This window comes from Zeus faber, assembly GCF_960531495.2.
Source record: "Zeus faber genome assembly, chromosome: 9".
NCBI classification, from domain to species: Eukaryota; Metazoa; Chordata; class Actinopteri; order Zeiformes; family Zeidae; genus Zeus; species Zeus faber.
The window spans coordinates 15,086,948-15,097,255 of NC_137197.1; the positions used below are offsets into that span (position 1 = coordinate 15,086,948).

Here is a 10,308-nt window from a genome sequence, read left to right on the forward strand (position 1 = left end):
CCCAAAAAAAAAACCCAAAAACAAAACAAAACCAAAAACCCAACTGAGTTCTGAGCCGACGACGAAACGAACCCAACGAACGGACGACTCTTTCGCCGGGGGTGACTCCAGTCGTTCGAATCGTCCGCCACTCTTACGTCACTCCAGCTGACTGGAAGCGGAGCGGCGGAATCGGACGCGCAGGTCGAAAGGCGGCGCGCACCCCTCCGGTCCGCGTGCGTGGTGACCTCTGGGTGTTATTTTTGGGTGCCTCCGACTGAGACACCCCCCCCCCCCCCCCACCCCCCCGGTGGACCGCGGTGCAAGCCCCCGGCGGATTGCGTCGGTTTGTCGTCGCGGTCTGTCGTCCCTATTGTTCCGTCCGATGCGGCTGGGGAGCACGGCAGGCGGAAGATGCCGCTGGATGCCGCAGCCCCAGCTCCCGAGATTTGGACCGTCGGTGTGAAGCGGGATGCGCGGGTGCAAGCGCTGGTTTATCGTGACTCCAACCAGTCGCATTTCGTGAATTGCGGTTCCTAACAACAAGAGGTGAGCGCGCTCTGAGCATCTGATGCACAAGATTCATTCCACCCCCCCTGGACCCGACCGGGGCAGATCGCTGGTGCGATGGTTTCCTCCATTTCCGATTGATTTATTCTCATTTTTCATTTATTCTTTGTGCTGCACGGTCTAAATATAGAACCTGCACATTTTTCTGCATGTTTTTATTTTGTCTTTCTCCTTTGTAAAAATCCGCCAAATACATGAGGATGCTGTTATTGTGTCCTTGTGATACAATATGAAGTTGTCAAAGGGAAGAGAAAGCAATTCTTGATTGCTCTCTCTCTTCCCCTCTCTTTCTTTCCATCGATCTATCTATCTATCTATCTATCTCACTGATACAGGGTTCAAGCAAATAGAATGCTGGGTGAATGAAAAGCGGGGGGAGGGAAACGACTTGAAGCACAATATGAAATATATCTGTTTTAATAACATATTATAAGATATATGTACAGTATACAAAAACAATACTCAATTCTGTCTGTAGGGTGTGGATGCTGCGCGGTGAGCACCCGCCATGGACGCCGAGAGCAGCTTGTCCTGTCAGATCGAGGGGGTGGAGAGGAGTGTGGTGTTCCTCAGGCAGGAGCATTTGACCTTACTGCATGGACTCCACCTGGAGATCCTGTCCCTGCAGAAACGATGCACAGGTGAGTAGAGGCTGCTGACTGTCAGTGCGTGTGTGTGTGTGTGTGTGTGGGTGTGGGTTTGTGTTGGTATCATAGCTATACTTTGATACCAACCTTTCAATTGGTGTCCTGTAGGGCTGGGTATCAATACCTTGACCATCGGTTCCTGAGAAATACCTTTTTTATACCAATAAAAATTGTACTGGAAATAAAGACACAGCTTTGAAATAAAACCTCATCAAAACTTTTTGGGCAAACCGAGAGGCTTATCTTGCTCGCTGATATAGAGCAGCTATGTAGAAATGTTTGGCCATGGTAAAGAAAACACGAGGGTGCTTAAATGGCTTTGGTTGTTGACAACCAAAGCCATTAGTAGGATTTGTAGAATTTCATAGCGTTATATTAGTGGGTAAGTGTAACTAAAGGCGTTTCTTAAACAATCAATCAAAGCAAGACAATCCCTCTGTTCCAAACTCCCCCTCTCCCCTAACTCTAGCTTCTGAGTGCAAGTGGAAATCATACCAGGCAGTGAGAGACACTACCTACTGTATATGGAGAAGGGGTACAGGACCACTTGCTTTGGGACACATTTGCCCACAATTTAAGATGTTATCGTCATCGGCCAGTCCATTTTTAATGTACATTTTTCAGTTTACGACATTGTTAAAATTACTCATTGGCAAGATCGATATTTTTCACAACACAGCATCTCCAGGCGTAAGGCATATATCTTCACTGTAAAACTGTGTGTGACATAATAAAAGCTTATTTACATTTAGCAAGCGAGTTGGTAGGAGCAAGATGATTCATCGTCTGTTTATACACGCCTTCACTGTCACTGTCTGATGGATTAATAGCTGTTTTTCAGTCGGCACGTTAGGGTGGTCCTTGTGGGGCTAAAGAGCCCCCTCGCTCAGCATGTGGAATGGGCCTTTGGTCTTGGGGCTTGGGATTTTTACAATTCCTGTAGATTGCGTCAGCTTCTCTAACTAATGAATTAGGTCTCCATTTAATCAGGCTTTCCGGTTCACTGACTCCCATGCTGTGCATATAGATGCAGGGAAATGCATCCAAACACTCAGTATATCTCTATAGAGTCACACCAACACACACATCCATAATTCATTATCAGTGGATGGCAGTCACAGTAATCCATAGAAATTAGATTGTAATGGACATAAATGGAGGGCAGCATTTGCTGCACATCTGCAGGTGTGTGTGTGTGTGTGTGTGTGTGTGTGTGTGTGTGTGTGTGTGTGTGTGTGTGTGTGTGTGTGTGTGTGTGTGTGTGTGTCAGAGGGATAGAGTGGGGGAGAGAGTTTGCATCGTTTCATTCTTCCCACTCCCACCACTCTGTCTTTTGTTGGAGAGCGTCCCCGCTGGGAGCTCCGCACATGTTTGCCTTTTTGGCCATGTACCGACTGCGTCACCGCTTTGAGTCCCCATGGGTTTGAAAGGAAGGTTGTGTGTCAGCAGTGAGGGTGTTGGTTGCCTCTGCAGCTTGTAAAAAATGCACGCCGAGATAGACTTTGTGAGCCCGGCGACACGGAGACAGACTGAAAGCACTTCCTGGTGGATGCATCACATTGAATTAAGGTCGCAGATTTTCTGCGGGGAGTGGGCTGTTTCATTCTCCCTCAAAAACGCTCACACACACATATTTGTCGGCTTTGCTGCCTTAAAATAGCACTGCCGTCCATGGGAAGCATCCTGGAAATTGACCTCAATACAATGCTCTAACTAGGTAGACAGACCGACAGACAGACCGACAGATAGAACGGACAGATAGATAGATACTGTCGATAGATAGAATACAGTTAACAACCCAATAAAAGATCGTTCAACACACAGTACACTAAACCTAATTATAAACAACCGATATAAACCTAAAAGTAACAGAAAAACAATAAAAAAAAGAAAAGAATGAATCCATGAATGAAATATACGTTCCTATACAATAAGTTATCAAATAAACTGTGAAGCAGAAAGATGGAGGAACAATGTATTTTTTAATAAATGAATTGAAATGGGAGCATTTCAGCTTTTCATCGCTTTACGAGGCGAAGAGGGGACGGCGTGGGATCCTTGCTCCGATTCTTCCATCATTTTCACCTGCGTGAATACCACCGGGTCCTTCGGTCCGATTCGACAATTCGACGATTACCGTGTTGACAACGAGAGGTTTACATGTTTGGGCTGGACGGAACAAGGAGGTAGCGGTTCACCGGGGGGTCAAACTGTCAGCCCGCGTCAGCCGGATACGGGTCTCCATCTCGCCTACCTGAGAAGGATGCGTCCAGCTGACGCCAGGCTCGCAGTTTGATCCCCCCGCGGGCGTCGGGGCTGAGGAGGACGTGGCGGTGTGCGTTTTTTTGGGATTCCTGTCTGCCTGGCGAGGAACAGCTCGGCGCCGTCGGGCTGACGAAGCGGCTGTAAATATTGACTTTAGCTCCTCAGCCGCCGAACGATTGTCATTCCATTTCTCCATTAAACATTGGCAGGGTGGTGTTGTTGTTTTTTTTAAATTTGGTCGCGTTCACGGCCGCTGTCTCTCTCCCTGCACCACCCGTGGGAGTGGAGGAGCGGAGAGAGAAACTGGGAGCGCAGATTCTATTTTTAGTTAACCTCAACATTGTAAATGATCAGTGTTTTTTTTAATTCATTTTGAATCAATTGATATTCCGTAAATGTGAATCTTAATGTTATTGATGTCAACTGTTCAGTATTAATCCATGATGAGGCCACATTTAAATGTATCAGTCGACTTTCAACAATCAAGCTTTATTTTATTTCAATTCTTTCCATTTTAAGAGGAGAATATTTGTCCTTTTCACATAAGTGGAGTAATATAGACTGATGTATATTTATTTCTTCGGCTTTAAGTATGTTTTTACTGTCTGGACCAAAAAGCAGATGATCTGCTTCGATCTGCAGGTTATAATCTCGACTTCTATTTCTCTCCCTACGCTGTGTAAACTATCCAATTGAAGAAATAATACACTCAATACAGGCAATTTCAGCTGAATTGAAACAGAGTTGAATCAGAGTTTGAAAAATGAGCTGTTATCTTATGATACCGTCGGATGTATTCATCTTTGTTTCCTTTTCCGACTTCTTCCAACGTCTCTCCTCTCTTTTCTGTCTGTCCCAGAGCTGACCAGCGAGCTGAAAGTGAAGCCTCCCGGAAAAACTCAAATCGGTAATTTCAAGATTTTTCTCATCCTCTGACTAACCTGGCTGTATTGGTGTATTGGTATGCATTTACTCTCCCCCTTAATTTTGCTTTGACACATCAGTGCTCTCTCTGTGTTTGTCGGTGCCCTCCTCTCTGCATCACCAGCCCTGGCAGCGTTCTCTGCTCGTCTCTCTCTCGCTCTCTCTCTCTTTCTCTCTCTCCGCTCATAAAAACAACAAACAGAGACCCTTTACTTTAGGCTATATCAAGGTTGTCGTGTTTTTGTGTTGTGTGTGTGTGTGTGTGTGTGTGTGTGTGTGTGTGTGTGTGTGTGTGTGTGTGTGTGTGTGTGTGTGTGTGTGTGTGTGTGTGTGTGTGTGTGTGTGTGTGTGTGTGTGTGTGTTAATGGATCTTGCTTTTTAAATTGAATGAGGAGGCCGTGGTTGGATTAGCGCAGTGCATGCTGTGTAGAGATGCAAAGAGCCAGAGGACGGCGTGGGTGCCGCGACATGGTCGGTGCAGAGCGGCTGTTTCCAAATGCGGACAGCTTGTGCTGCGGGCGCACAAGAAAAGGGGGAGAGCACCATTTTGTATCTCCAAAATAAACACAGGACGGAGAGGGAGGGGGAGGGGTTGAGCCCAGCCGCAGCACTGGAATCATTAAGACCTCTCCTCCTTTTCCAACGCTCAGGCCTTCCACCTTCCAGTCATCCGTCCACAATCGCTTTCTGTCGAACTCCACCCTGGGCACATTGATCCAGCCCCTTTTTTTCTTATTTTTCTGCTCTCATTTTCTATCTGATCCCAGGGGGGTATCTGATTACAGGCTGTTTGCTAAAAGACAGCAAGGTGGACATTATATATATATATATATATATATATATATAGAGAGAGAGAGAGAGAGAGAGAGAGAGAGAGAGAGAGAGAGAGAGAGAGAGAGAGAGAGAGAGAGAGAGAGAGAGAGAGAGAGAGAGAGAGAGAGGGAGAGGGAGAGGGAGAGAGAGGGTTTTAAGTAGAGTAAGAGGAAACGAGGAGATAGGATGTAGTGAGCTGTGGATATGAAAGGATGGAGGCATATGGAATAAGAGATGAGCTCATCCTGGGTGTGGTAACGGGCGTCAGGAAAACCTGAGACTGATTGGTCTGATTGGTGAGCGCGGACGCAATCCGAAAAGATGGAGAGAGAGAGAGAGAGAGAGAGAGAGAGAGAGGGAGAGAGAATGAATAAATATGTATAGAGGGCGAGAGAGATAAGAGGAGGAGTGTCACGGAGAGAGGAATGAATTAGATTGGAGGTATTAAAACATAAAAGTGACGATGACTGTACCTCCGAGTCATCAGCGGCAAAGCCTTCTACGGGAGCCACCAGAGTTGGATAGGATAAGGTTTTTGTCGTTTCTCGTTTGTTTCTTTCATTCTCCATAGAACACAGGTCAGTGAGGTCAGGGCACATGAGCAGGGGCAGAGGCAGACGGAAGAAACCCGGGATAGGGAAAGGTAGAAGGTGTTGAAAATCCGTATGAGCGGAAGATGTCAGTGCTGGAAGAACTCTGGTGTATCAGAAGAGATGGGTCTTGGGGGCGCACCATATACAAGGCGAAGTCCTTACCGCAGCGGCGCGGGTTCCATTCTGGCACGAGGCCATTTGTTGCCTGTCATCCCCTCTCTCTCTGTCCCCTGCCTTCTTTTTCTCCCCTCACTATCAAATAAAGCATGAAAATGGCAAAAAAAATATACCTTTGAAAGAAGAGATAGATGGATAGCGACTCTCCCTTCGGTAGCAGGAAGCTTCTTCCACCGATGCCAGGCACAGGAAGAGTCACAACCAGCATGAGAAACCTCTGAATCCTTGTAATGGTTGAGAGAGGCAATATGTAGAGGATTGGAGCAAACAAGCTGATGTTTGGAACCTGACCAGGACCACCGCCCTGCAGGCGAGTAACTTAGGTGTCTTCAATTTGATGCAAACAAGGACAGGGGGGTTACATGGGACAATTTAGGTTGCTCGAAACCCAGGGATTCAGGATTCACTGTACAGGTCTGATGGCAGAGGCAGGTAGCGTGGCCAAAAGACAAGTGGGATCTTCACAAGCACTGAGACCAGGAGTTGCACCGATTCTCCAGAAGGGAACGGCCATATTGCGGATGGAGGCCTAGTCGAGGGAAAACCTGGAGGAGGGAGCCGGTGTGGGAATGTATTATTATGTATTAAATACCCTTTTCTATTTAAGTCTGACATAGGTCCTCTTGTCAGCCCCCAACACCAGCCTAAAATCCAGCCACCCCACCCCTGGGATTCTGGGCTTGACCTATTTCTGGGGGTTTATCTACCAGTGGCTGCGTCTGTGAATGTAATCTACCTTTTACTTGGCAAGCTCCAGCTTGGTTAACTTAGGTCAACTGTACTGACGGCCTCAAGCATTTTCAATCTAACCCTCGCCTCCTGCTAATGTGCTGGAAGGGTGTCGAGAAGGAATGCAGCCCAGAATCCAGCCTTATGTGAAGGGGGCTGCCAAGAAATCGCATTTTCTTTTTTTTTTATTTTGAAGATTAAACAAGCTGTAATGGAATTGTTAAAAGAATGGCACAAACATAATAACTTCCCACATGTTGTCTCCCTCACCACAAACCCCATGTGGTCAGGGCATGGGATTAGTCTATCAACCTGACCCGTGCGGCTCCACAAGCCAGTGGGTACCTCAGGGATGGCAGCAGATGGCATGCTATGTCACATACTGAGGCAGTGGATAACTGGGAAAAGAGAGATGTGGGGGAGATTTGGATTTGATCAGAGAAGGGGGTAATCTTCCACCCATATGTGTTCAGCCTACTGCCTCTGTTTAGACAGGCTCTAATGCCCCTATACCATTTACTAGCCCTGGGATTATCCTCAATAAGCTTTAAAGCAAATTGGTGATTCTCCAAGCGGTCTGTAACATGCGTGCAAATACAAATGTTTTTTTTGCTGTAATACTGTCTATGTTTTTAACCTGCTTGTGCTCCCTCTGTTTGTGTCAGAGTTACAGGAAGAAGAGGAGCTCTTACAAGCCCGCTGCCAGGCGGTGGAAAACAGTCTGTCTGAGAAGCAATACACTTTGGGGCAGTTACGTAAGGAACTGAGCCACAAGGGCTCCCTCGTGGGGGCCCTGAGAGCCAACCTTAAAGAAAAGGAAAGACATTTTTTAGAGGAACTTAAGCGCCGCAGCCACCGCTCCACCATCCTCAACACAGATCTGCAGAGACAAACGGAGGAGGCGGCGTTCCTCTCCTTCCAGCTCCACGCCGCCAGGCAGAAACTGCACCACCAGCGAATGCAGCAGAGGTACGGACTGCTCACTAGAGCCAATGGCCAGGAGACACAGCATTGCACCGAACAGACTCTGTCTCAGTCCCCGCAGTTACCCCCAGCGGCCTCCCCGGCTTCCCCCGTGGTCAAACCCAAACGTAAGAGCGCCAGGCCATTCTCAGGTCAGCTGAGGGTCGAGCGTGCCAGGGAGTGCGTGCCGATGGAGAGCGTGACAGGCCCGGCAGAACCAACAGCCATGCCGGACCCTGCGCTGTTCCTTCACCCGCGCAGGCACAGAGCGCGCTCCAGGCACTCGCCGCCTCAGAGACAGCCTCCTTTAGGCCTGGAAAGGGAATACATGGAAGAAGGAGGTGGGGAGGGACTGACCGAGTCCCAGGATGAGGCACCTAGAATGTCTAGGGCCACAGCACCCCCTGCTGCTCAGACCAAGGCGGATTAGCAACTCCTTTGGCCAAAGCGTCACGATCACTGCTGGTCTTTTGGATTGTTAATGCTGTTATTTTTGGTTTTTGCAATTGCATTTATTTCCATCCACGTGCTCTTTATATCTATTGAAGAGTCTACACTTTCTTTACCAAGACACTTTCTAATTCTTACACGGAAAGCCTCAAATGACTTGCCGAAACGACGAACAGGGATCACTTCAAGGCAGTTACTTCTCACGAGGTCAACCCTTTAGCAGCTTTATCACGGCCTTAAAAGTGGCAATTTTTAGGTCAATAAACAGCCGCTTTGTGTGGTCCACCCGACTGTGTCCTTTCGAGGCCAACCATGAATCAACCCTCATGGCCAAACATTTTGCCTCGGTACTAATTCACCGAGTCACAGCTGAGAAAACCCTAATTGTGGACACCTCTGTGCGTGTCCTCATTGCTAAAAAGTGCTCAGCAGAGTGCTCAGATATAACAAACACAAATCAGACGGCATCCCTTTAGAGATGACTGTTCCTTATGTCATTTTAATAATTTGACGAAATGAAAGATTCCTTATGTCTGTGAAAATACAGTATAATGTTTCTTTCTCGTAATTCTGCCGGCAGCATAACATAATCTGGTTTGGCTATTGTGCAAAGATTATGGAAATAGGAAATATAGGCATAGCCTACATTCCATCGTCAATATCTTCAGGCATCAATTACGGTGTGTGCGGATTGTCGTTGGAGCAAACATCGCATGATCCTTCGGTAGCAAAAGAACCAGTTAGGGTTTAAGCCTTTCTCACAACGTGCTGACTGTAGTTCAGGATGTTTGATGGTTTCCCAAACAGGACATCAGTGAGACCGCTGGGGTTGGGGAAAGGTCCAGTTATTATGACGGCGGTGTTTGCCAGGCTCCGAATGGGGCCCGGCGAGAAATGTTCCAGTTGGGAGAGTGATATCTTCCAGCAAAGTGAGGCTGCTGTGGCTGCTTTTCAGGAAACAGGCCCTCGTTCTGGTTAGGCTTCTGATTCAGTCCATGTGTTCCCTTCAACTGTGGTATTTTACCCCCCAAACCCATTTGCTCTCTGTTTTTTTTTTTTTTTTTTTTGTTTTGTTTGTTTGTTTGTTGTTTTTCTTTTAGAAAAAAAAAAAAGATGATTTAATTTGCACACAGTGACCCCTAGTGGTAAAATGACAAAATATCATATCATAAAAGAAAGTTGTATAAGGAACACTTTTTGGATCAGATCAACTTTTATTTGCTTGCTTTTTTCATGTAGTTGATAGGATATTTAAAGTTACTGTTGATATAAATCAGCGCCGAATAGTAAGCTGCCATTTATAGGCCATTGTCATCAGTCTTGCTATTTAGAAAAAAAAAGAGCAAAATGACTGATGAAATAAGAAATGAAACGTCTGCACTCGGATGCAGTTGAATGCACTAGCTGTAGGGTAGAGGGTAGAGCCATATTCCATTTCTTCGGTGACGTAACTTTTCCTTTTGTTTCAAAAAAAAACAACCCAAAAAAACCATTTTTGCAGGATTATCCGGGTACAGTACATGGAACTTTTCATTCTGTTAACCGGGACCTCACACCGCGGGCCGCCAGCGATAGAACGGCATTTAAAAAAGGTTAAGAGTGCGCCGAGTCGCGTTTATAATTGAGACGATATTCAAGTACATGCAGTACAGTATACCAAATACTACTGTAGCACTGATAGTTGCAGTCTTTGTCACCGAACTGAGCCTAGTTATTTAAACACTGGCCTCTTACCATGACTATGTAAAGGGTCAGTTGACACTTTTGCATCATTTTAGATATACTGTATGCCTTCAGTAAAGCAATGTAATCATGTATTGTGTATTTATATATTACCGATCGGTACATATTAAACATGCGCAGGCGGCGGAAACTATGGACATACTAGGGTAGATCATATAATTGTTTGAATTATATTTACATTTTGTGAGTCTTTAACTGAGTCTCTTAGGACATCATTTCGGTTCGAGTACTTTGGGTCTATTTCAGTCCTCTCAGTTGTCTACAACGAGCTGAACTTCAATTGCATTTTGATGATCGTCACAGGGCTATTGAGGTTACCGCCGTGAAAGTACTCACGGAGGGGGCGTGTTAAAGCGTATAAGACGTACGGATACTCTGCGTTACGCTTACCATCGGCCATATCAGCACGTTGACATGTCGACATGTCGTTTTGGCGTGAATGAATCGAGCCGGGC

General features: G+C 46.4%; 1 protein-coding gene across 1 annotated transcript; it reads left to right on the top strand.

Annotated features, from left to right (window-relative positions):
* Positions 1-1,057: 1,057 nt before the first annotated feature.
* Positions 1,058-8,090, top strand: ccdc92ba (coiled-coil domain containing 92Ba; the record flags this gene model as incomplete). Its single annotated transcript, XM_080006867.1, has 3 exons — positions 1,058-1,190; positions 4,321-4,368; positions 7,363-8,090. 3 exons carry the CDS (start codon positions 1,058-1,060, stop codon positions 8,088-8,090), a joined length of 909 nt encoding a protein of 302 aa, XP_079862993.1.
* Positions 8,091-10,308: the final 2,218 nt, after the last annotated feature.